The 26,907-nt window shown below is 45.1% G+C and overlaps 2 protein-coding genes across 7 annotated transcripts in view; one reads left to right on the forward strand and one right to left on the reverse strand.

The window, feature by feature from the left end:
• The window catches only part of COPG2 (coat protein complex I subunit gamma 2), a 39,478-nt gene extending 27,027 nt beyond the window's left edge, over nucleotides 1-12,451 (forward strand). For all 3 annotated transcript variants that reach the window (XM_073328904.1, XM_073328905.1, XM_073328907.2), the window contains 10 exons: nucleotides 998-1,073; nucleotides 2,661-2,764; nucleotides 3,714-3,839; nucleotides 4,852-4,914; nucleotides 5,412-5,551; nucleotides 5,943-6,114; nucleotides 9,021-9,118; nucleotides 10,212-10,350; nucleotides 10,810-10,908; nucleotides 12,008-12,451. In XM_073328904.1, coding sequence (XP_073185005.1) covers nucleotides 998-1,073; nucleotides 2,661-2,764; nucleotides 3,714-3,839; nucleotides 4,852-4,914; nucleotides 5,412-5,551; nucleotides 5,943-6,114; nucleotides 9,021-9,118; nucleotides 10,212-10,350; nucleotides 10,810-10,908; nucleotides 12,008-12,138 — 1,148 coding nt within the window. In that variant the 3' untranslated portion in view covers nucleotides 12,139-12,451. The remainder of the gene's footprint in view (nucleotides 1-997; nucleotides 1,074-2,660; nucleotides 2,765-3,713; nucleotides 3,840-4,851; nucleotides 4,915-5,411; nucleotides 5,552-5,942; nucleotides 6,115-9,020; nucleotides 9,119-10,211; nucleotides 10,351-10,809; nucleotides 10,909-12,007) is intronic.
• The window catches only part of MEST (mesoderm specific transcript), a 32,653-nt gene continuing 18,147 nt past the window's right edge, over nucleotides 12,402-26,907 (reverse strand). For 3 of the 4 annotated variants that reach the window (XM_073328910.1, XM_073328908.1, XM_073328909.1), the window contains 4 exons: nucleotides 25,960-26,061; nucleotides 18,401-18,477; nucleotides 16,401-16,464; nucleotides 12,402-13,960 (listed from right to left, as the gene is read on the reverse strand). In XM_073328910.1, coding sequence (XP_073185011.1) covers nucleotides 13,843-13,960; nucleotides 16,401-16,464; nucleotides 18,401-18,477; nucleotides 25,960-26,061 — 361 coding nt within the window. In that variant the 3' untranslated portion in view covers nucleotides 12,402-13,842. Of the gene's footprint in view, nucleotides 13,961-16,400; nucleotides 16,524-18,400; nucleotides 18,478-25,959; nucleotides 26,062-26,907 lie in introns of all 4 variants that reach the window. The other variant, XR_012156865.1, reaches the window with a different exon arrangement.

Raw genomic sequence — 26,907 nt, forward strand, 5'->3', positions numbered from 1 at the left:
CTTTCCTACCTTTCTGGCTCTCCCCCTTCCCTGGGTTTGCCAACCCAAACTCCCTCCTCCCCAGGAGTGACTGTAGGCTACTCTCTATAGCCCCCAAAACACCTCCCTTCACTGTAGGAGTGACTGCAGACTACTCCCATACAGCCCCTTTCTGCTTTCAGCTCCTGAGCTTTATACAGGTTCCTCCACTTCCAGTCCAGCTGAGCCTCCTGTCTAATTCCCTGCTCCCAGGTTGCTCCTCCAAGTGCAGCATGGGCAGTTAATTGGGGGTGGACACCCCAACACAGACCTGTTGTACAGAAACTTCAGCATCGTAGCCACAGATCTTTCTATCAGAAGGATCTTCAAAAGTGAAATTTAATAAAGAGCTAAATTCTCTCCTTTGCATATATAAAGCTCCCTCAAAACCAGAGTTGAAGTCAAATTAAGTTGGGGTTTTTGTATTAGCTTGGACTGGCTGCTTTAGGGGATAGGTACTGGGATACAGAGCCTTTCATCTTGAAGTCATTGGTTCCAATCTGGTGTCCCAGGTCAGTAGCGAGGAAAGTGACTGCCACCTATGGAAAATGAGCTTGCTTCAGTGTACTTTCTAATGGGCACGTGTGTATGAGCAGCCAAGGATTGGAACGTGCTATGGAGACTGAACTACCCTCATTGCTAGATAATTCTTCCAGAACTGGTTTGAGGCAAAGTAGTGTGGTGGGGTATGATGCCGAGGAAGATTGTATTGGTGCTTCCCATCCTGACCCTCTTCTGTGACTGAAGGGCAGGCCCCAGGGTTGTTGGCCAGGTGCCTTTTAGTATTAAAGGATGTTTCTTCAAACCCTTGTGTGAGGGTCTACAATTGGTGAAGCACAGATTTTAAGAGAAACCTCCCTAATCGTAGCTTCAGGACAATCGCATACATGCTTGCTTTAAAAATCCTGTGTGCATGTTTTGGAATAGACTTCTGGCTACAGATTGAACACCTTTTCTATCCCTTTGTTTTCTCGTCTAGCTGCTGTGAGTGCGTTAGCGAAGTTTGGGGCCCAGAATGAGAGCCTTCTTCCAAGCATCCTGGTGCTTTTGCAGAGGTGAGCAGAGTAAATGCCAGTGCATGTGCTTTGTTCTTTAATACACTAAACAGGGTCAAGCCAAGTCAGTACTTGACTAGAAGTGAACCAATATGCTGAACAGGAGATAGAGTTGGAAGGTGGCATTATTCCCTTTGAGTCACTCCTGGTGTTGAACTTGTTCTTAAAACATGCCATTGTGGGTAATTCACCTAGGGGGTGACTTACAGATGTTTTTGCTTTCGTGCCCCAGGAAGCAATAGGTACTAACTCACTTTACTGTTATGTTAAGTAACATGCCCAAGGCCAAATAATGACTGCTAGGACTGGAACTCAGATGTTCCAGGCTCCCAGTCCTGTGCAATGTCCAGTAAAACCATCCAGCCTCCTTAATATTCTCTGTACAGTCAGTTGTACTTGTCACCTACACTTACGTAGCACTGCTGTGTATTTTAAAACAATTAGCACGTTTCACTTCAGTGGTGGGCAGCAATTCAATGGGTAATGAAATGTGCTTTGAGGTCTTTTAGGGTGAAAGGTACCCTGTGTATATAGTAGTAATATTCCTAAAAGATGACTGGATAGCCATGTTGATGTATGTGTCCCCGTTCTGTGGTTCATGTATCTGACAATAAAACTTTTTAAAACCCTGTTGGGATTCCCTCCATGACCTCTTTCCATTCGGCTTCCCAAGAACTTGTTTGACTCCAGCCTTCATCTCTCAGATATCATTGTTTGGCATACAGCAGTGCTATGCTGAGTTGACCAAACTCAAATGCAGGGGGGATGGATGCAGGATACATCACCGCTCCAAAGTTATACAGAAACCATCTCCCTTTTTATACATATTTTTGGATTGGCTTTATTACTTTGCAGGCACCAATCCCTGTGCACCATGTGTTGTCCACGTATTGACCGTGGTTTGACTTCCTCTTTACCTCATCTTTACAGACTAACTTCCCTTGTTATCTATTTCATATTAAATAATTCCCTGCGTGTTCTCCCTCTTATCTTAGCTGGCTCAGACATTCAGTCAACTTAGCCTACTGACCTATTTATTTATCTTATTTAGCATAAACATTCTGTTTTCAACCTGATGAGTCATTTATGTCCCTAATTCTATCTTCCAAAAAATGAGGCCTCCCTCCATGTGTTAATTATTCATGTCAGGCCAGGCCGCAGCTACAAACCGCTGTCAGAATCAGTAGCCCCAAAATATGGGCTGCAGGAGTGTTCTTTATGTAACCTGACCCAGGTTTACAGGGTAGCAACCCAATTGTTGGTCTCCTCAGTTCCTTTGATATGTTGCACTTGAGTATGAACTCTTTAAGTGACTGCCGTATACATAATAGAGAAGACTCTTGTGTGCACAAGGAAGCCAAGTGAATTACTGTGCTAAACAGACTTGGATTTTAATATTTTAGAGATGGGGGATGGCACAGAGTATTTACATAGATCACAGCTATAATATTGTGTGAGGTTTTTTCCCGTGTAATCTGTAAATCCATCAGAGGGGTTAGGCTAGCATTGCAGTATCAAGCGCAGACTTTCGTCCATGGTGCTGGATTTTGAACCATTTTGACCCCAACGCGCTCATTCCCCAAACAGGTGTATGATGGACAGCGATGACGAAGTTCGTGACAGAGCAACATTCTACCTAAACGTGCTGCAGCAGAGGCAGATTGCACTGAACGCTGCCTATATCTTTAATGGTTGGTAATAGAAGTGAATGCAGCACGTTTCGTATTGTACGTTGTTGTTGTTGTTGTTTCATCTTCTGGGTTGATTCCATTACAAATAGCAGTCATTTCCAATGCAACCCGGATAACTCCAGTCAGGATGCCTGGAATGAACAGAGCCAAACATATGTGGCATTAACACGTCTGAGTAAAGTATCTGAATACTACGTAATGTATAGTTGCAGAGGGAGTATTGTCTAGTGGCTAGAGCATAGGCACTGGTAGTCAGGATTCCTGGGTTCTGTTTCCAGCATTGCTGTGCTGTGTGACTTTGGACAAGGCCCCTATCCCCCATTTTACAGCTAGTAAGGTGAAAAGGCAATCTTGGTGAGGGGGCTGGTGGTTGGCTGTAAAGTGTTTTGGGGTCCCTGGATGAAATGTTGTACATGCAAAGGATTTATTATTAAGACACAATGTATTTGCAGAACAGTTTGCCATTCCTAGGACGATGTATTCATGCTGCATGTCAACCCTTTCCATCCTCAGGTGCCATCTATGTGCCAGTTTTCTGTCACTGCCTTGTTGAGAGCAGACTTTTTAAGCTCTTTAACATCTGAAGGCATTTGCAGTGCTCTGCTCACCATGGGGTAAAATGCTTTTTGCCCTCTTCTCTTAAACTAAACCTGGATTGTATTTATGCCAGGCTGTTCCATGCATCCAACTCACTGACACAAACCAACTGCAAGGATGTAGAGGAGTTTTAAGCCCTTTCTAACGTATTCCTTGTGTGGTTTCAGAAGAGAGGTAGTTGAGACACAGGCCTGATGATCAAATTCTGGGACTGTTCAACAGTTTCCAATTAAGTAGACAGCCCTAAATTCTTACCAGTGTAGTGAGCACTGTGTGTTCTGCTTCCTCCCTGCACCTTGTAGTTTCTAACGTGAAGCAGACACCCTTTGTATTAATCACCTGTATTTTGCAGGGTTGACCGTCTCTGTTCCTGGGTTGGAGAAGGCCCTGCACCAGTACACACTGGAGCCTTCTGACAAGCCTTTTGACATGAAGACAGTTCCATTAGCTACTGCACCAATCTTTGAACAGAAAGCAGGTAATATTCAGGCTTCCTTTAAGTAGCACCTACTAGAGAAGGGGCTGGCTTCATATAGACCAAGCATCAAGGTTATGATCCCAATACTTGGGGGACTTCTGAAGCTGCATGCTCCAATCACAGTGGGGTCAGCACAGCCATCACCCTTTGGAGATGGATACATTTAATACCACCTAGCTCCTGGTGTGTTTGGTCTGATGAGGTCCTGTTTGCGTCTCCTTGACACTGGAAAGCAGGGCATTTTCCATACGAAGAAGTGGTTTGCCTGCCCCAGTGTCTTTGGCCCAGAGTCTTCTCTCCTACTCTAGTGCAGTGTTTGCTGCTGCCTTCTACCCCAGAGGCGCATGCGTATCCGAGCTGCTGTGTGTGTAATTTATGAACAGCTTCTGGATCTTTAAAGGGTTGGAAGAGCTATGTAAACCAAAAATATTTAAAAGGGTTTTGCTAGTTTTCTGTTTCATGCTTAACACATTTCTGATCTCCCAGTGTTTTAGAAATAACTTTTATATAATTCTTTCGTGCTAGCCATTAGATCTTGGAGGCTGGGGGAAATTAATGATTTGGAATCAGATTAATGATACAGTCTCCTGAGAACAGAGTAACTAGTAAGCTGGTGCCTTATGAGAAGTGGTAGCCTGTCTTGTGCAATGCTGTGTTCATACAACAAAGCTCAGCTGCTGAATTATGCACAGTAGCTGGAGTGGGCGTGGAGTCGGAGTCAGACCTGCATTCCGAATATGTTTGGTGAAGGCAACAGCGTTTAATTCCTGGCCAAAGGTGGGGTTCTGTTACCGTGATTCACTAATCTCTCTTCTCTTGGGAGGCCACAGACTGCGAGGAGAAGAGGCGATGCTTTGATTAGTGCGTGCAAAAAAGTGGATGAGAAACAACATGCAGTACAATGTGTGGAACACATGACTGCTTAGTGAATCTGTAGGGGAAGATTTAATGGGGCCTGAAATGAGTTTCTGAGGAACTTTACCACACAGTATCTTTGCTTCTCTTCCTGCAGAAATTGCACTAGTGGCCAGCAAGCCTGAGAAAGTTGCTCCGTCCCTCCACGACATATTCCAAGGTATGGGAAGAGGGGATCAATAGTGTCTCCAAAGCAGTGGTCCCCAAACTGTGGGGCATGCCCACCTGGGGGGTACGGAGGGACGGTTCGGGGGGCACAGCAGGGCCCAGGTCAGCCCTCAGGAGGGAGGGGCGGGTGTGCATGGAGGGAGCCCCCCAGCTCCACTCCAGCCCTGCCCCCTGTCATAGCTGTGGCCCCAGCTGCAGCGCCGCTCCTGGCTGCAGCTCGGCCCCTGCCCTCTGCCCCTGGTTGTGGCTCCACTCTCAGCCTCCAGCCCAGCTGCAGCTCCACTTCTGGCCCATGCGGGTCTGGACACATGCCATTACTGGGGGGAGGGGAGACGTGAGAGGAAACGTGTGGGCACCGCTGCTCTAATGCTTGAAGACCAGTGGAGGGAGGTGTGGATAGGCCAAGTATTTTACCACTGGTAGGGAAGGAGGTGATTCTCAGACCCGTCACCGGAAGGTGTCTAACACTGTCCATCTGTTTCTGTGCAGAGCAACTGGCTGCCATTCCCGAGTTTAAGAGCTTGGGTCCCTTATTCAAGTCGTCTGAGCCAGTGCAGCTTACAGAGGCAGAAACAGAATACTTTGTTTGCTGTACTAAGCATGTGTTCACTAATCATATGGTTTTCCAGGTAAGACAAGTACATTTGCTGGAGTTCCAAAGGGACCCTTCAGAGACTGGGTATTTCATGAATGCTTGGTATTTAGTGTGTGCTGGAGAAGAACATCCTGTCCTAGTGGGAGCTATAGTGGTGACCAAGTTGAGTCTTTGTGACACCTGGAGACCTCCAGTCTTCTGCTTCTAGGCTAGTGAAGAGCAGTCTAGTCCTGAAAATGAAGAGTGTGGGAGACATGAGCCAGTCTGTACCGAGTTCTCCCTGCCATCAGGACCACAGAGAGCATGATTGGTAATGAGGTGGGATGTTCTCCATGTTTATGGCAATACGGTAGCTGATTTCAGAAAATGTTTAATGAGAAGTGTTTGCACTCAAGTCCCCTCCTCTTTATGCTTCACTTTTGCAGTTCGACTGCACAAACACTCTAAATGACCAGTTGTTAGAGAGGGTCACTGTGCAGATGGAACCATCGGATGCTTACGATGTGATTCGCTCTATCCCAGCAGCCAGCCTTTCTTACAACCAGCCGGGCATGTGTTACACTCTCGTCCGACTGCCCCAGGATGATCCCACTGCAGGTACCAAATGGAAGGATAATGTTTTGCATGTGTAGGCCACTTGAATGACTTCTCAAAGAAACGCTGGCGAGATGCTTAGGATTTGCATTTAATGTGTTAATTTTGTATGTCTTGATGTTAGATTCTACCATTGTTTTGTTTTTGTTTTCAAGTTTCACTATCACTAGTATAAAGAACAGGAGGACGTGTGGCACCTTAGAGACTAACCAAATTTATTTGAGCATAAGCTTTGGCGAGCTACAGCTCACTTCATCGGATTCCACTGAATGCATCAAATAGATGTTAGTCTCTAAGGTGCCACAAGTCCTCCTTTTCTTTTTGCGGATACAGCCTAACACGGCTGCTAGTCTGTAAACTATCACTAGTGTTCTGTGTAGGATCTACAGTTAGTCAAAATAATATATACACTTCGAAATACATACAGCTACACTGGATGATGGAAAGAAAAATATGTTAAAGGAGGAGGAGCAATGCAGTTAATAACAAGGGGACACTGAGTTTTCCTTGTTGTCTTGAGGTTATTAAAGCAGCAAACTGGAAAATATGGACACTGCCTGAAACGAAACACAGGAACAGAATCAGCCTAATGTTGCCCTTTTTCGACCCGAGCAGCTTTGGGGCCGTGGGGAATGTTGGGAGTAGAAATTGTGGCTAGGTGTTTCTTCAACACAGGTTTGTGTATTTACAAAGAACGATCAAAGCCCTGCGTCTCTGAGTGCAGAAGGAATCAAATAGCATGAAACAGCTTCTTTTGCTCACAGCACCAGGAATGCTCTTTTCAGCCTGCCCACATCCCCCTGACCCAAAAACCTCTACCCAGGTTTCTTCCGGGGTTGGACGCTATGCTTTCAGCTGTTCCTTCTGTATGGCTACATCCCTCTCCCCGTCTTAGCTCCACCCATTGTCCTGTTGGCGCCCAAAATGGTGGCGGCCCCCTATATGGCCCGTTCCAAACAGAAAGAAAACAAACAGTTTAACAAATTACAAATGATACAAGGTTAATTATTTACACGTGTGCTCTGTCTTTCTATCAAGATGTTCTCACATCACCAACCCAAATTGATTCCTTATTTCCACCCAACCCGCTGTGGGATATTTCGCTCTCTGCTGGACTTTCTTACCACCACCACCAGGGTGTGAGGGAGCAGGCCTCATTAAGCCAGCCCCTCTGGAATGTCATTTCTGTGTCATTTACTGGCTGTTCTATTTGAATGGGGGAATTCACCTCTGGAACTTTTCCAGACTCAACTTGCACAGCTACAGTCTCAGATTCAGGAGAGGTAGCCAAGCTGTCCCCCCAAACTGTAAGCAGTAGCATCTGTGTCCAGTATGAAGGGGGTTTTGAACCAAGGATAGGCCAAAACAGGAGCAGACCCAAGAGCCTTTTTCAGCTCTAAAAAATGCTAAATCCCGCCCTGCTGACCACTGAAATGGTTTCCCTTTTTCTTACTATTTTCTGCTTGTCAGAAAAATTCAGCAAACAAACAGGGATTAGTTCTTGTTTCAGAGCTGCAAGAGCTTTAGTAGCAAAGATTGCCCTTAAACCCTGCGTCTCAAAATGGGTTTTAACAAGCCTCTATCTTTCCCTTGCTATGAAATGCAAGCCAATTATTAGCTCATCCACTGTTTCAGCCACTCAGATGTCTTGTTCAAATTCAGTGGTCCAAGCTTCAAACCCAATTTTCGGATAGGTGCCCTTGTCCCAGTCACTGTCTCCATTTGAGACCAATTAGGTGGTTCAGTTTTGGATCCCCTGTTCCCTAGGCTTTTTAGTATGCCTGGTCTAATAACTTGTCAGTTATTCCTGTACACATCATGGATCCTGTTACTCACTCAATAGCTAAACTTTTGTTACTGTTGTTTAACTGCCCACATCTAAACAAAGACCGCGGTGACTGATCTTTGTACCTCCACCAAGCTTTGCCCCTTTAGCCTGGTGCTACCTCTTTTCCCGAACTGGGAGAGAGTCATTCCCTAGACGCTTGTGATACTGTCTTGGCCTGCCTTAAATTTGTAACCGTCCTCCTTTTTGTGGCCCATTTTGCCAGAGTATCAGCATTCAGCTGAACTGTTTCCTTTAATTTTTGCATTATTGCCAATTTCCCTTGGTTTATGAACTGAATGTATCAGTTTTTGTAATTGTTCGATAAGGTAATGAACCAGATCAGAATCCCCTCTTCCATCAGATGTATTAGACATAGAGCTGTAGTGACAGGGCTTGTAACACTAATTCAAACTGAAATGAAAAGATGGCCAGAAAGATGGGCCTCACAGTATCTCTAGGTGTAAAGGAGATTGAGATGTTTTACTGTTGCAGTTCTCTGTCCCATACACTGGGTTAAAATCATTGATGTATGGGATTGAATTTTCTTCCAGGGTAGAAGAGGCTGTTTTTTGCCTTTCATTCATAGTAAAAATCCCACTGGGCTTGAGGTTAGTTTAACTTGGTTAAATATTGTATTTGGGACTGGATTTTTTGTTACACTTTAATGTCATTAGGAAGTTTTAGAATTAGGCTGGACCACTGAAGTGTGGTTCAGGTTTCTAGATCATAGTCGGTATGGCAAGAGAACATTGCAGTGGTTTCTAATGGCTATGAACACCTATCTGATCTGACTCCAAAGTCTTAAAGGGCATTGGCTGGTCCCAGTGTGCTTTAATTTCTGCATATTACCTGTCTGGGAAACTTCCCTTACCCTAAATTTAGTGTAAAATTCCCCAATAAACTCTCTCTCTAAATTGTGGTGTTAATTCCCAGGCTACCTGGGGAACCTGCTACATCTCTATCTTGGGGAGGAGATCATTGGTATGGTGCTATTGCTATTCCCTTTATGGGAAAGGAGAGCTTCAGCACTCAGTTTAGACAAAAGAAACTACACGCTCCTGATTCTCTCCCCTTTTCCCAGTCGCTTGTACTTTCAGCTGCACAATGAAATTTACAGTCCGAGACTGCAACCCAAACACAGGGGTGCCAGAGGACGATGGCTATGATGATGAATATGTGGTAAGTTCAGTCTTGTTTGCCGCACCTAAAGTGTGTGCGTCTTCCTGTCCCTGTGGGATTCTGATCACTCTGCCATAGTCTCCTTTCGTGTCTTCCCTACCCCCCACTCTTTTCTGCTACCCTCCTGCCTGGAACACTGTCCCAAAATCATTCCAGCTGTTCACCCTTTGCCTTGTTCAGATCCTTCCTAAAACCTCGCTTCTGCCAAATCTTTGTGCGGTGACTCCATTTAGGTGTACTTTGTTCATCTTATTTGTGTGACCCTGTCCAACCCTACCCCCACCCTATTTTGTTTGCCTGCACTCTTGTGTCATGTCTGCATTCTAGATTAGAAGCTCCCTGTGGCTTGACTCTCTGTTCAGCGAGGTGCATGTGTTGGCATACAAAGTAACTCCTCAGGCTTTGGGGAGTTGAAGTCTTCCCTTGTGCTCTTGGCTTCTTGCAAGGTAACTTCTCCTAGTTTTATAATAGGATCTAGAACGTGTCCTCCAGTTGTAGTAATTGAGCATGCTTCTTGGATGGCACCTCTGCTAGGGAGCTCATTTCACTGACATTTGTTTAAAAGTCTTAAGTCTTGCTAATAAAGCCCACAAGCATTACTTTGCCTCTACTTTCTAGGGCCTTCATGCACATGTTAAACTGCAGCTATCCTCTGAAATGAGTCTAGAGTACTGGGCCTGTACCAGTCATAACTATATCCTATGCTGCTGTCTTCCTCCCCGCTCTGTAAGCCTATGTCTGCACTTCAAGCTGGAGGTGACATCTGCAGCTGCGGTAGACATGTGTGTGAACTCTTCCAAGCTAGTGAGGTAAAAATAACCTATTGCTGTGGTGGTGTGAGCAGCGGGATGGGCTAGCCGCCCTGAGTACAGTCCCCCTTGGGACCCTGGGGATGTACTCAGGCAGCTACTCTGTCCTGCCGCAGAGGCTGCAGGGCTATTTTTAGTGCAGTAGCTCAATCTGAGCTAGCGTGTGTACATCTGCCCAAGCTGCAAATTACACCTCCAGCTCCAAGTGTAGACGTACCATAAACTGAAGAGCCTTTTGTGTGTGATTCTGTGCAGCCCCAAATTCTCCCTTGTTTCTCTGCCAGCTGGAAGATCTGGAGGTAACAGTGTCAGATCATATTCAGAAGGTCCTAAAGCCCAACTTCGCAGCTGCCTGGGAGGAAGTAGGAGATGACTTTGAGAAAGAGGAAACCTTTGCTCTCAGTTCAATTAAAACCCTTGATGGTGAGATGATCCCTTCTCCCTAATTGTTTGGTAACCCAGGCGGGACACTGTCCAGCTGCGGAAACAATATGTGTGGTGTTCGGGGAGAGACTTTTTATGCTAGTTTAGAAAGATCCTTCTGGGGCCTGGTAAATTTGAGTACCCATAGTGTGGCTGCTGCATGGCTGTGTGCTGCAATGATGGGTTTGGAAACCACCCACCTCCCTTCTGAAAAGTAGTGGCTTGGGGGAAAAGTTGCACTTTTCAGTGACTATTTGTGATGGGGGAAGAGGTAATGAAAGGGTGGCAAGTCCCTGAGGCTTCACACCCCACTTAATGAGCTAGATTGGCTAAACCCTAAGTCATGCTCAGAACATGTTCTCTAACTGTGAATTAAAGTTGCACAGGAAACTTGACATCAGAATGTTAACAGACTATGTAAAAATAACCTTTTTTTCCTCTTTAAATCTCTCAATGCAGAAGCTGTCAGTAACATCATCAAGTTCCTGGGCATGCAGCCATGTGAGAGGTCCGATAAAGTGCCAGAGAACAAAAATTCCCACACGCTGTATCTAGCTGGTAAGCATCCACCACTGATGGGTTTGTTTCCATACTCCTCTGCAACACAAACTTATTACACTGAAATTTCCAGGGGGTCAAGAGATTGTTTTCAAATACTGAGAGAGAATGGATTACAGAGCTATGTACAACAGCATGTTGCCTTTACAGGGTGCTGTTAGGTGCACCTCAGCCTAGACCTTTCCATCTTTTTTTCCTTGCTGCTTTTTGTCAGCAGGAAGTGTATTAAACCCCTTTCTGAAAGGATCTAACCTGCAGTCAAATGCTTAATCTAAGCTCCTTACCCATCTCCAGGGGCAGGCCAGAACACCCCAGAGCACTTCTCAGTTTCCTGGTGCATCTTCTTGCTCACTAAAAACCTGCCCTAACACTCCAGGCACTTATTTGGTGACACACTCCCTGTTCCTCTCACATTTTGGGGATACATGAAATGGGAAAGACTCAACTTATTTCTACTCTCTTATTCTGCTATTAACAGTAAAATAGAAAATTGCATTTAAAACTATAGTATCCAGTTCTCAGGGCTCAGATTCTGTATCTGCTCCATGCACAGAATTCCTAGTGACTCCAGTGGGAGTTTGTATATACAGTGACTATTAAATAGGGTTTGGAACACAGTTCTGTGCATAGAGCCCTAATCCTTAGGAAAATGGCTAATTCTCCAGGGTTGCTTTAATGTCGCAAGGGGCACAGTGGTAGGAGGAAAGGCTCAAGTGAGTCCTGACAGGCTCTTCCTTTCTCAGCTGTGGCTCGGAACCCAGAGCAGCTCTGCTTATGGGCATGTAGCAGGAATGATCACTACCTCTTTGGAGGGGCCTGGGCTTCAGGTGCTAGCCCTGTGTTTAATCCACTGTGTCACACATTTTAAACCTGAATCTATTTGACATTAGCAGTCTTTAAGGAGGGTGTGTCTGAATCTTGTTACTTGGCTGAAAGCATTTGCTCCATTCTGTAGGTGGCTGCAGCTTTAACTAATTCTTCCATTATTTAGGCTGTGGCTGTACAGCTGTCAGGTTCACAGGCTGGGCTTTGAGTCACTGAAGGGTAACTACTGGAGCTATTTCATTAATCTACTCAAAATCCTGCTCTTTGTCCCCAGGTGTGTACAGAGGTGGCTATGATGTGCTGGTGAGATCCAGGCTGGCATTAGGTGATGGAGTGACCATGCAGGTGACTGTCAGGAGCAAGGATGAAACACCAGTAGATGTCATCTTGGCCTCTGTAGGCTAAGTCATGCTATTTTTAATACCTGCAGGGGGATTTCACCTCAAGGATCTTAAACAGCCTGGCTCTGTCCTGTCTGACCTTCTGCATGGAGTTTTTATTCTTTGTCATTTTGTATGAGGTTGCAGTAAGGGCAGCTCTGGCTGGTCTCTGTAACATAATACTGGATCTCACCCCTACCCTGGTCATCAGTTATATGTTCCTCTGACTGATTGCATCTGTGGACCTTACAAGACTTGATAGGGGATAAAAACAAACTGGAATTAGTCTTTTGTCAAAACAGATTTTTATTAACAGAAAATAAACATTGATCATTCCAGTTTCAAGTTGTTGAATTGTTGCTAATAAAATAGAATCGTTAAAAGTTTTGCCATAGCAATTGACAAACCTCAGTTCAGCACAAAGCAGCCCCTACTGGAAAACCTTTCCTCTTGATGGGATGCTAGTAACTAGAAATCTGTTCAGTTGCAAAAAGCAGTGGTTCTCAGTCCTCCTGCCAACGTGGCTTGACAATCAGTTTTGTAATGTTTCTGCCTCTGGTGCTGTGTGAAGGACATACAACTTCAGTGCTGGAACAACTAAGTAAAGTTTAGAAGTATGACATGACTTCAGTTCTGAACCTTCAGTCTAAAACTGAGTTAAACACTGTCCCTTTTAAGGGCAGGACTTGCAACTCTTTAGGAAAGATACTACTTTCCCCAGTAGGTGGTCACATAAAGCCTCTTTGTGCAGCAGAGCCCCTACTTGGGGTTTTTTAAAACTTGCTTTTAATACTTTATAAATTCCTGGGGTTTTAAGTAGTTATTGCTTTAATAGTGGCAATCAGTTTTAGGATTGTTAAGCTATGTGTATACTACACAATTTATCTAACACTTCAAGTAAAGAGCCCTCTGACTTTATGCTTCAGGCTGATTCTGGCACTGTAGAGGCTACAGTGCAATTTAATTTGCCCCTTATTACGTTATGGAGTTGACTACTACTAATAGTGGTTAAGGAAACTTGCCTTTTAGGACTGTTCCACACTTACATTTTACTGGCATAACTGGGCTAGTCAGGGGAGATGCTGTGCCAGTAAAAGCCCTTCTGTAGACAGTTCTACCAAGAGAAGTGCTCCTACCCCAGTATAACTATTCACACGAAGGGGATTTTGCTGCCCTAACTAGAGCAGTATAGTTAATGTGTAGACAAGCCCTTCCAATGAAGAATTAGGTAACCATGCCTGACAACTAATTATAATGTAGATATTTTCCCATTTTAAAACTTGTCTGTTCAGTAGCTCAGTTAAATGCACTTTCAGAGAAGAGAAAGATCTACTGTGCCCTTTACTGTTCTAGAAACAAGCTAATTGGCATGTGGCTTCCTGGAATAGGCCGGGCTTCTTCTGGCCACAAGGAGAGGGAAGGAGTCTTGGAATAGCATGATTAGCAGTGTTGTCTTTCCTCCCCCTGTGACCTACCACTAGTTCCCTTCTGGCCCAGGACCAGCACTACTATCAGTAACTTCCCTTGGATGTTCAGTGTCTTTCACAACTCCCTCGAGGTTAATCCTTCCCAGTGTCCAAAGGTTCAGTTCCTTACACATATGCAGCAGTCTAACATACCCAAAGATGACTCTGCACAGGAAAGGTAAGTGTCCGGTCTGGAAATAAAAGCAGGATCTTTCCCAAACACCTCTGAGCCAAAGCATGAGAGGGAAAGACCACGTAGCTGCTCAGAAGGAGTTGATGAAGTTCAAATATGCATTCAGGAAGCCCATAGGATCTTCAAGCTGTGGATAGTGGCTAATGTGGTCATCCAGAACAGAGACTGTAGACATGGGAAGCACCTTCCTGTTGAAAGAATGGAACAGCTAGTAACTGCAGGCACTGGAGTAGACAAGTAATCAGACTAGGCTTCAAGACTGCTCCAAGAGGTGGAGTGGTCCATACAACTGCAATAAGATCTTGTGATCCTGTGTGGCCATTCTTAACCCAAGGGGTACCTCTATTAGCATGGGCATTACATTATCACCCACTTAGTCTGCATGCTTTTATACCACCACTGTGTTTTTGCCAGGCACTGTGCCAAAGAAAAAAATCAATTGAAATATAAATATTGTACTGACATTCCAGTGAATATAGTAGAGCAGTATAAACAAGTCATTGTCTGCATTCAATTTGTTTGTACTAGAGCTGTCAAGTGATTAAAAAAATTAATCGCCCTGTTAAACAGAATACCATTTCTTTAAATATTTTTGGATGTTTTCTACATTTTCAAATATATTGATTTCAATTACAACACAGAATACAAAGTGTAGAGCACTCACTTTATTTATTACAAAAATTTGCACTGTAAAAAATAGTATTTTTCAATTCACCTAATACAAGTAGTGTAATGCAATCTCTCTATCATGAAAGTTGAACTTACATAGAATTATATACAAAAAAACCTGCATTCAAAAACAAAATGTAAAACTTTAGATCCTACAAGTCCACTCAGTCCTACTTCTTGTTCAGGCAGTCGCTCAAACAAATTTGTTTACATTTGCAGGAGATAATGCTGCCCACTTCTTTTTTAATATCACCTGAAAGTGAGAAAAGGCATTTGCATGGCACTGTTGTAGCCGGCATTGCAAGATATTTATGGCCAGATGTGCTAAAGATTCAAACGTCCCTTCAACCACTATTCCAGAGGACATGCTTCCATGCCAATGACAGGTTCTACTTGATAACTATTCAAAGCAGGCAGACTGACACATGTTCATTTTCATCATCAGAGTCAGATGCCACCTGCAGAAGGTTGATTTTCTTTTTTGGTGGTTCGGGTTCTGTAGTTTCCACATTGGAGTGTTGCTCTTTTAAGACTTTTGAAAGCATATTCCACACCTTGTCCCTCTCAGATTTTGGAAGGCGCTTCAGAGTCTTAAACCTTGGGTCAAGTGCTGTAGTTATCTGATAGAAAACTCACCTTGGTACCTTCTTTCCATTTTCTCAAATCTGTAGTGAAAATGTTCTTAAAACAAACGTGCTGGGTCATCATCCAAGACTGCTATACCATGAAATATATGGCAGAATGAGGGTAAAACAGAGCAGGAGACATAATTCTCCCCCAACCAGTTCAGTCACTAAATAATTAACGCATTATTTTAACAACGAGCATCATCAGCATGGAAGCATGTCCTCTGTAATGGTGGCCGAAGCATGAAGGGGCATACAAATGTTTAGCATACCTGGCACGTAAATACCTTGCAACACTGGCTACAAAGTACCAAGCAAATACCTGTTCTCGCTTTCAGGTGACATTGTAAATAAGAAGCAGGCAGCATTATATCCTGTAAATGTAAACAAATTTGTTTGTCTTAGCAATTGGCCGAACAAGGAGTAGGACTGAGTGGACTTGTTAGGCTCTAAAGTTTTACATTGTTTTGTTTTTGAGTTCAATTATGTACCAAAAAATCTACATTTGTAAGTTGCACTTTCACAATAAAGAGGATGCACTACAGTACTTGTAGGAGGTGAATTGAAAAATACTATTTCTTTTGATTTTTACAGTGCAAATATTTGTAATAAAAAAATATAAAGTGAGCACTGTACACTTTGTATTCTGTATTGTAACTGAAATCAAAATATTTAATACATTTCAATTGTATTCTACTGCGATTAATAGCCCTAGTTTGTACTCTGCTAGTGCTTTTTATGCAGCCTGTTGAGAACCACTGCCATAGAGTATGGGCTATACCGTGATGATACACCATGCGTGGTCAGACGTCCCTTAGACTGAGTGAGAGCCCAACTAAAGTGTCCACTGCCAGAAGCCACCCCAGGAAGAGAGCTGCTCCTTCAATTTATAGCAAAGGTCTCAAATTTTTCAGGCATGTTTTACTTAATCCTAGCCATTAGATCAATTACAAATTTAAGATCCTGCTCAGACGATAGTTTAGCCCAAACCTATTCCTTAACTGAATCCACACCAGACTGGAACTCTCATCTCCCCTTGACAGATTCTTCCAAATTCACATTCAGCAGTGGGAGATTTCCAGTTATTCCTGGTTATGTACTGAAACACTGAACAATTTAATGATCTCATACAGCGATGAAGAAAAGTCTAATGCTGTCATTTTCAAATGGATGATTAGTTCGGATCCTAAACTCAAGCCATCTAAAATGAGTGGTGTTTTGAGACGTGTTGAAACTACCACAGCAACCAGTGACTTCCCGTGCTTTCACCACAGCAGCCACTGCATCAAAAATCAGTCTCTAGCGGTGCCTAAAATGTGGCCATGAGACTTACCTGTAGAGCTGAAGAAACTCTGGATATGGATTTACAGGATCCAAGGGCCCATAGATTAGATGCACTGCAAACGGGAAGAACACAAACAGCTTCCATCCACCAAGTTGTCCACATGCACAGTACCTTTACCCACGCAAGAAATCCCTCATTAAAGCCAGCAGCCACTGGAGACGTGAGAAGCTTTCTGCCTTGGAAGTATATTCTCAAAAAGGCACAATGAGTGTTTACAACCAGTCTGAGTGGGGTATTTTTCACTAGCTTGTGTGGTAGCCAGGAACCATGGCTGGCATGCAGCTGTAGCATAGCATTTGAGGGGGGTGAGAGTTCAGTGCTCCGGAAAGTGACGGGATTGACCGACTATCTAGGGGGAAACTGTAAGGCACATGCTTGACACAATCAAAGTGTAACATGCAAGCCTGGGCTGAGCACAGAGACTGCACACAAGTGAAACCTCAAGAGTGAGACCCTTGCACGCTGAAGAGAAAAGTCAGGCCCTTAAAGGCTTGTCTGCTCACACAGATTGTAAACACTTCATACCAATATAGTTAAAGCAGCACAGCCCCCTTAGGGTGGGTGCAGTTATTGGTATAAAGGTGCCTTCTTGAGCTATAGGCTTCTTAATGAGAGCAAGTTCTACCATCGTAAGGCACCTTTACACCAATGCAGCTGTGGCCACTAGAGGTTTTACTGCTTTAACTGGAATCAGTTTAAAAAAAAGTCTCCTCTCAACCATGATAGTGCTGGTACCAAACCTATGCACAGCCCAGGCCTAACTTCATCAGCCCTAGTTAACGAGTTCATTTCCATGCCGCGAGCAGCGTCAGATGCCCACCCGGAGCCGTAAGTGAATCTCATTTTGCCTTGCCAAGGGCAGCTCCCTTATACTTTGCACTGCTCTAGCCCTTTTCCCCCTTGGATCTCAAATCCTCCGATGTAGATGTGGGGGTTCACAGAGGTTCTCCACCCTCCACTGAAATGCAGCCATCTCATGGGGCTGGGGGATGACATTGCAGCTGTTTAACAGAGCAGCTGAAGGCAGGGAATGACAATACACTAAGTTGGATTGTAACGTTCCTATTTCTTCAAGCTGCCCTTCCCCAAAGCACATTACACGCAGCTAAGCAACTGTCTCAGCAAGCTCCCTCCTCCCCCTCCCCATGTAACAAGGCTAATCAGATTAAACAAATGACCTATAATAAAGTCACAGTCTAGATGGGAAGTCATAGGAGATTGAAGATGCTTCTCTATCTTCAAGGCAGGTTCCTCTGAAATGAACATCCCCACCCCAAACGGCACCCAACCTTTCCCTGGGGGCCTGAAGAGTCTCCCGAGTTTGAGGAGTGCCTAGGCTTTTCAGGGGCAAACCTGACACCCCCAATAGGTGTTACAGATCTGCAATAGGATCCAAAGTGCCTCAAAGGAATTGGCTTAGACGAGAATTACACTGGTTACAATCCTGCCACTGGCTCCCCAATGCCTCAAGTTCAAGCTCCTTATCCTCATACTCCAGCCTCTATCACCCATTCCCCTCCCTGAACCACTGCTGCCAGCCTTTGTTCCCTTCTCCCACTCACATCTGTGCATTCGTCCACACTACTGGCCTCCCTAAACGATTTCACCAAATCGTCCCCATGGCTCATTCAAATCCCTTCCAAGAACTCACTTCTGCCATGGCATTTACAACTTGCTATAGACAGAAAGCAGGGCTGATACCCTGGCTGCTCCAAAACTTCAACGGCCCTTGGGTACCAGTCCCTGCATTTGGCAACTCCAACAAGGATGTGTAGAAAAAAATGCAAGCTGTAAGGCACAGTCCTGCAAGGGAGCAAAGATACGCTCCAGTGTCACATGGGACTAAAATCCTGGCTGGTCCCAGTGTGAAAGTGTAAAGGTCATACATCAAGTGCCGTGCTTGGAGGCTTGGACTCCGCAGGCTGGATAGACACCAGTCAAGGCATTTCCCCAAACTAATAACTCAGAGGAAACTATTTCCTACTTACATGGAACAGAGGTGGATGTCAGAGCCCCAATCCAACGGTCTCTGTGCTTCTCTCTTTGATTTATATACTGTAAAATACTAAAGAACAAGTGTCTCATTAGAGAGATGACAGGGCTTGATCAAACAAAGGGACATTTTAAACTTACACTTTCAGAATTGGTCGAACAAGGATTAGCAGTAAAGACCTGCCCATGGTCATGTCATCCAGCAGCAGCACAGAATCCGAGTGGAATCAGTGTCAGTTACCTGGACAGGCTGCTAAAGCTGCAACAGAAGTGCAGTGTTTCCCCCTCCTCACCTCTCCCCGTGACTCCGTAGTGCTGGTGAAAGCTGCTGGATTCAGAGGCCTGGAGACTGAATTCTTCTGTCCCCAGAATAGGTGCAAGCTTCCCCCTTACTGCTCAGAGAGCACGTCTCAACCCTGCCCCGGAGAAACCAGCTCTAAATGAGAGAGGGAACTTCCATCTCCAGGGCCACACAGGTCTTGGTCTCTCTGCTGAGATTGCCATGGGGATGCCAAGTGGTGTGGTGTGGTCATGGGTCCCCTAGGACTGGACTGAGACCAAAGCTTCCCTACACTGAATTCTACCGAGCTGCAGCATTAGTTCAAGCATTAGTTCTCCAGGCCAGGAAGATTCCTCTGCGTTTTCTGCCTGGAGAGACGTGCTGTAATAAGAAAGATACTTTCCAATTCCGTCTAAGGATCATGAAGCCCTTTACAACCAACCACACAACTCCCGTGTAAAGTAGGCATTAGCCCCTACATTTCACACAAAGCATGTAATAGTCTGATCTGCAGGGTTGCTGTGCTCCCCCGGCCCCCACTGACTTCAATGGGAAGCACAAGTGCTCAGCACCTCTGAAGCATCCAGTCACAAGTGACTTGCTCAAGGTCAAAAAATGATTCTTTGGCAGAGCCTGGGTCTCCTCACACCCAGTTCTGTATTTGAACCACAAGAGCATCTTTCTTCCCTGAGCCCAGCTCAGGCAGTTCTGGAGATTATTTTTAACTGAGCCCTTAAAAAGGGGCCCAACAATTTGATAGAAAAAATTAAGAATCCCAAACAGGCTGCACAGTCTCCCATTGTACAAAACGCAAGTGGGTGGTTCTGCCAAGTACGCAGCGTCTAATTAGTGTTAAAACATTTCAGAGACTTCACCAGGTCTGGGTAGGAAGTGTGTTTTCTCCTCTGTGTGTTAGAATTAGCCCCATCTGCTCCTGGCCTGCCTCAGTTTGGACTGGAAGTCACTGGCCTCTGATTCTCCCACAAGCCGTTCACAGCACAACTGGCTAGGAACATTATTTGACAGGTGGCTCAGGGATGAAGCAGCAGCTGAGGTGGGGAAATGTGCCTACATCCAAAGCAGGAAATAAGGATAATTGCTGGAGTCAGGATACCACATCAGAAGGCTCCATAGTGTGTTCCCGTATGGCAAATCCTGTGCTCCTAAAGCTCTAAGTGTCTTAGCCAAGACTGCTGCCCAGAGGCGAAGTATAATGTAGTAGCCAATTCCTTTTTGTGTAGAAGCAGGGAGTCAGCATATTCCAATGACTGAGGGCCTGTCTACACTGCAAACTTAAGGCAACCTATGTTAGGTTGACTTACAACCACCCTAGTAATTACTGCAGTGGTTCATGTCCTCACTACTCTCCTTCTGGCAGTGCTGCATGTCCTCACCAGGAGCGCTTCCACTGACCTAAGAGGGGCAGTATGGAGGGCTGAGCCTAGGCTTGCAGCTCCACACGCAACTCCCCGTCGGGAGTTCGGCTGCCCCGCAGGCTCCCTGCCCCCCTAGCCTCTTGGCTCCCTGCTGGAAGCACGGCAGCCACCCAGGCTCCCAGGAGGGAGCTCTATATCTGGAATCCTGGCAGGGAGCTCCATACCCGGAACCCAGGTGGCTGCCAGGTTCCCGGCAGGGAGCCAGGAGCCTCAGTGCAACCGGGCTCCCAGCGGGCAACAGAGAGCCTGGGCAGCTGCCCATCTCGGAGCCAGGAGTCCAGGCAGCAGCCCAGCGGGGAACAGGGAGACTGGGGAGCAGCCTGGTCAGGCGCAGGGAGCCCAACAGCAGCCAGGCTCTAAGTTGGAGGTCCCCACCTACCCCAGGGTGACAGCCCAAGCTGGGAACCTTGTTTTCCTATCAATTTCACAGCTCCAGCAGGGTGCCATGAAATTGACAAGAATGACAGCCAACAGCCAATGCAGGTAACCCACAGAGTCTACACAGATACTGTGTCGCCCTAATTACACCGACATAAGTCCTACGCCTCTCGTGGAGGTGTAATTATGATGTCGGTGTAGTTGGGCACTTACATAAGCAGGAGCAAGGCTGTAGCACGTACACCATCGTAATTAGGTCGACAGAAGCTGCCTTATATCGACCTAACTCTGTAGCATAGACCTGGCCCGAGTCATGGGACTGGACCTTGGGCCTCAGTTATACCAACAGTAAATGGGGATAATGGTACCAACCTACCCTGCTGAAGTACTTTAGCTCTACATTACAGAAGTACAAACCTGCTTTTAAACATACAAGACTCAACTATTATATCCACATATGCAGCTTGATTACCACTGTGAAGCACAAACTCCCTCCTCACACGCCCCCGGGCTGCAGACCAAGGGCAGTAACTGAGCTCCCAGCTATTGGTTACCACGAGGCTGCTTTAAAAACCCACAAAGTGCTCGATTCCAGCCATCAATGCAAAACTAGGAATCCAACATCTGAAATGAGATCTCTCTACTGTGCTGGCATTCTTGTACTGTCTGAATGGAGGAAACTGAATCGCAGACAGTCAGATCTGAAAACTCTGGGGTTCATATTACAGGCAATACACTGGGTTCTGTGTTGCCTTTTCACCTAGGTAGGAAGTGGTTTCAGTTTACTACAGAAGAGGACATGGTAGTAAGGCACCTTCACAGGGAAAGGGCATGTGAGAGAGGAAATATAATCACAATATTTGGCTCTCTCTATCTTACTGTTACAACTTTAACTCCAAATACTTCTAAGCCCCCCTCCTCTCAGTGACAACCAGCTCCTCAGATCCGTGGCTCTCGATCTGACAGCTACAATGCTGTTTTATGAGGGCCATACCATTTTCTTACAGGAACTAAAGCTTGCATTTAAAAAACAAGGTTTCCAGTTGTTCTGGTTGCAGAGACCCATCCAAGCATGGATATCCACATTAGTTAGGTTTACTGAACATACAGCGCCAGGGAGTGCAAATCCATATCACGATCAGCCAAAATCCACGGAAAGTCCTCAGTAGCCTAACACAGGGTAAGAGACATGAATGGAGTTTCTAGGCTATGGACCTGGCTTACAAAACCCGCTCTGATCCCATCCCTGCCTTGTCTTGGCTGCATTGGTCTTAACTAGCAGAGCTAGTTAATGCAGCCATCTGGGCCAATCCCAATAATCCTCTTTCACCCTCCTTGTTTGATCAGGGCTCAAATCCTACTAAAAGAAGCTAGATTTACTATAAACAGCCAATTGCCGTACAGCCAGTTCCTGTTTATTGAAGGCAATCTATCTGGGTCATAATTAAGAGAGTCAGTCTGGTTCTTCCATCCTCCAGCAATGGAGGCATGCAGTACACCGCAGCAGGGACGGGCAACGCAGACACCATGACAAAGCAACGTTCAGCTGGGAAAGGAAATGCACGATGAACTTTCAATCGTAGTGCTACAGGAGAGATTTCTGCACTGAATTTCTTGTTAAAATGTTGAATCAAGTTGCATGCCAAGGAGACACGACAGGAATACATTGCAATGCGTGTGCAACGTGTGCAGAACTCCAGCTACACACACACAAGCTAGTGCAGGTGCAAATTTGCTACTTGGGTTGTTTTTCCTCTACTCTCTTATCATCCTACTTAATATACCTTCAAAGTGCATTACAGACACTGGCTTATTCCCCATCACAGCCTCTCTACACAGGAGCGAAGTATGTATTAGCCCCATTCTTTAGATCTAGAAAATGAGGCAGTAGTTAAAGAGCAGCAGCAGAGGAAAAAGTCATTGGGTTTCTCCCCCGTTTTGTTTCCTCATTATATATACTGAAGGCCTGAAAGGTATTATTACTAACTTTATTAACAGAAAGGGTATTTTTCTTGGGGGGGGTTTGGGGAAGAGGTTACATTTTTCCTAGAAGACACTAGGCATGACTGGAGAACTAGAAGATTTATGCCAAAGATAAAGTGAAGTGAAGTGATAAGAAGTGAAATCCAATTAACCCACGAGGGAGGTGATTTTTATTCTGATTACAACTTTTGCTTGTTTCCATTTAACAACACTTCCATTTAACACTCTAACACCTGCTGAACAAACAGCTGGAAGAACAGCTCATCCATTGATGATTTAATACTTCCTTCCCTGTTACTGATTAAACTGAGAGCCAAAAGAGCTCCCAGCTCCCACTCCACATCTCTGTGTTGTCCAAGAAAAGCCTCCAACCAAATCAGAGAGGAACCCCCTAATTTATTCTGAAGAAAAATGAAGTCAAGCTACATCATACATAATCAAGAAAAAGAAAAAAAGCACAAGCCCGTTTCCCCCCTTGGGCTAGTTTAAATTGACTTGTCCAAAGCTACAGGAAAAGTCAGGGGCAGAGCTAGATCTCAGGCATTCCTGGCCCCCAGACCACACTTCGGTATTTTCCATCATCCACAGGAATGCTCATGCAGTTTTACCACTCCTATAGAGCAGAGCTGGTCAGACTCTTTCACAGTGTGGACCATGCCTCAGATCTTCTGTGGACCACCTCCTCCCTTCCCCATTCACAAGTGCATGGCCTATCTCCTCTCCAAATCTCAATCCCATTTACAGCTAAAAGAAAAGGAGGACTTGTGGCACCTTAGAGACTAACCAATTTATTTGAGCATAAGCTTTTGTGAGCTACAACTCACTTCATCAGATGCATACTGTGGAAAGTATAGAAGATCTTTTTATACACACAAAGCATGAAAAAATGGGTGTTTACCACTACAAAAGGTTTTCTCTTCCCCCACCCCACTCTCCTGCTGGTAACAGCTTATCTAAAGTGATCACTCTCCTTACAATGTGTATGATAATCAAGGTGGGCCATTTCCAGCACAAATCCAGGGTTTAACAAGAATGTCGGCGGGGGCGGGGGGGAGGAAAAAACAAGGAGAAATAGGTTACCTTGCATAATGACTTAGCCACTCCCAGTCTCTATTCAAGCCTAAGTTAATTGTATCCAATTTGCAAATGAATTCCAATTCAACAGTCTCTCGCTACAGTCTGGTTTTGAAGTTTTTTTGTTGTAATATCGCAACTTTCATGTCTGTAATCATGTGACCAGAGAGATTGAAGTGTTCTCCGACTGGTTTATAAATGTTATAATTCTTGACATCTGATTTGTGTTCATTTATTCTTTTACGTAGAAGACTGTCCAGTTTGACCAATGTACATGGCAGAGGGGCATTGCTGGCACATGATGGCATATATCACATTGGTGGATGTGCAGGTGAACGAGCCTCTGAGAGTGTGGCTGATGTTATTAGGCCCTGTGATGGTGTCCCCTGAATAGATATGTGGGCACAGTTGGCATTTACAGCTGTGCAACATCCGCATGCCAACAGCTACGTTGGCTAGTACAGATAGGCTGGCCTCTCCTCCTGGATTCCAGCTATTTCTACAGGCATTCATGCTCTTCCTTCACTGCCTGGAGGAGGGCTCAAGGAAGACAAAGCCTTTGTGGAGACACTAAATGAATTCTTTGCATCAGTCTTCATTCCAGAGAAAGTGAGGGAGATTCCCACACCTGAGCCATTCTTTTTAGGTGACAAATCTGAGGAACTGTCCCAGATTGAGGTGTCAATAGAGGTGGTTTTGGAACGAATTGATAAACAGTAATAAGTCTCCAGGACAAGAGGAGATTCAACCAAGAGTTCTGAAGGAACTCAAATGTGAAATTGCAGAACTACTAACTGTGGTATATAAATTTTCACTTAAATCAGCCTCTATACTAGATGACTAGAGGGTAACTAGTGTAAGGCCAATTTTTATAAAAGGCTCTAGAGGCCATCCTGGCAATTACAGGCTGGTAAACCTAACATCAGTACCAGGGCAAATTGGTTGAAACTATATTGAAGAACAGAATGATCAGACACAAGGACACGCTATGTTGGGGAAAAGTCAACACAGCTTCTGCAAAGGGAAATCATGCCTCACCGATCTATAGGAATACTTTGAGGATGTCAACAAGCATGGGGACAGGTGGATCCAGCTGACACAGTGTTCCTGGACTTTCAGAAAACCTTTGACAAAGTCTCACATCAAAGGCTCTTAAGCAAAGTAAGCAGTCATGGGATAAGAGGGAAGGTCCTCTCATGGATCAGTAACGGGTTAAAAGATAGAAAACAAAGGGCAGGAATAAATGGTCAGTTTACAAAATGGATAGAAGTAAATAGCAAGGCCCCCCAAGGATCTGTACTGTTCAACATCTTCATAAATGATCTGAAAAAGAGGGTAAACAGTGATGTGGCAAAGTTTCCAGACGATACTAAATTACTCAAGATAGTTAAGTCCAAAGCTGGTTGAGAAGTCTTATAAAGGGATCTCACAAAGCTGGGTGACTGGGCAACAAAATGGCAGATGACATTCACTGTTGATAAATGCGAAGTAATGCGCATTGGAAAACAATAATCCAAACTATACCTACAAAATGATGAGGGTCTAATTTAGCTGTTAGTACTCAAGAAAGATCTTGGATAGTTCTCTAAAAACATTTTCTCAATGTGCAGGGGCAGTCAAATAAAGCTAACAGAATGTTAGGAACAATTAGGGAAGGAATAGATAAGATGACAAAATATAATGCCATTGTATAAATCTATGGCATTCCCACACCTTGAACTGTGTGCGCAGTTCTGGTCGCCTCATCTCCAGAAAGGATATTAGAATTGGAAAAGGTACAAAGAAGGATAAAAAAAATGGTTAGGAGAATGGGACAGCTTCCATAGAAGGAAAGATTCAAATGCCTGGGACTGTTCATCTTAGAAAAGAGATGACGAAGGGGGGATATGAGAGAGGGCTATAAAATCATGACTGGTGTGGAGAAAGTAAGTAAAGAAGTGTTATTTACCCCTTCACATAACACAACCACCACCCAATAAAATTAACAGGCAGCAGGTTTAAAACTAATGTAAGGAAGTACTACTTTACACAATGCAGAGTCAACCTGTGGAATTCCTTGCCAGCGGATGTTGTGAAGGCCACAAGTATAACTGGGTTAAAAAAATTAGATAAGTTCATGGAGAATAGTTATTAGCCAAGATGATCAGTGACAAACCCCATGCCTCATGTGTCCCTAAGCCTCTGACTGCCAGAAGCTGTGACTGGACGACAGGTGATGGATCACTCAATAAATGACGTTTTGTTTATTCCCATGAAGCACCAGGCATTGGCCACCCTTGTGTTCTTATGTGACCAGGCAGCTCTCTGCAGACCACCAGTAAGTGCTCCATGGCTCTCAGTTTGGAAATACAGGGATGAGCTGGTGTGAGACATCAACAGACAAGGAAATTAGAGAGCAACATACCTGCCAACAACAAGATTTCCATCATTTGTCCGGATTGCTGTCCACATGTCCCAGTATTCCGCAGCTGAAGGCTGCGTATACGGACCAAAGACTGCTCCAAGTCTGAAAAAAAATTCAGAGAGGCATGAAGATCTTTACAGCATGTATCCCCTTCTGGAATAAACAGGATATAACACCACTTAATATCAGACACAAAAACTAGTTTCAGGGCAAAAGTGTCAAATGATTACAAGATTTGTTTGTAAAATACACACTCTTGGAGCACCCCAAATTATCCAACTTAAAAGAACAGTGTCAAATTTAGCAGTGATCCCAAAGTGGAGAAGGAAGGTGTTTCATAGCATCTAATATGAACAGAAATGTTTGTTCTAATTTCAATGAATTATTTGTGGGAGAAGACAGTAACTTTGTTGTTGTTGTTCCCCACGCAGTGCTGGAAAACCAAGTACAACAGCATTGTACTAGTGTGAAAACCAGCTGTGGCTCACTAATCTCCACGCAGTGTTGGGGATGAGGTGGCTCCATGAGCTACCCCTGGCCACAGCACCATCCCTACAGCTCCCATTGGCCGGAAACCGCTGCCCCCCTTCCGCCCCAGGGGCCGCAGAGGCTTGCCAGCAACCAGCCGCTTCTGGGAGCGGCATGCACCGCTGACCAGGAGCCGCCTGTGGTAAGCGCCTCCTGGCCAAAGCCTGCACCTCGCACCCCCACCCCAGCCTGGAGCCCCCTCCGGTACCAAACTCTCTCCCAGAGCCCACACTCCTCACCCTCTCCTGCACCCCAACACTCTGCACCAGCCCGGAGCCCCCTCCCACACTCCAAACCCCTCGGCCCCAGCCTGGTGAAAGTGAGTGAGGGTGGGGGAGAGTGAGCGACGGTGGGAGGAGGGAATGGAGTGAGCGGGGTGGGGCCTCGGGGAAGGGGGGTGCAGATCCTAGGTTGATCTGA

The sequence above is a fragment of the Lepidochelys kempii genome, chromosome 1 (assembly GCF_965140285.1).
Source record: "Lepidochelys kempii isolate rLepKem1 chromosome 1, rLepKem1.hap1, whole genome shotgun sequence".
In the NCBI taxonomy this organism is placed as follows: Eukaryota; Metazoa; Chordata; order Testudines; family Cheloniidae; genus Lepidochelys; species Lepidochelys kempii.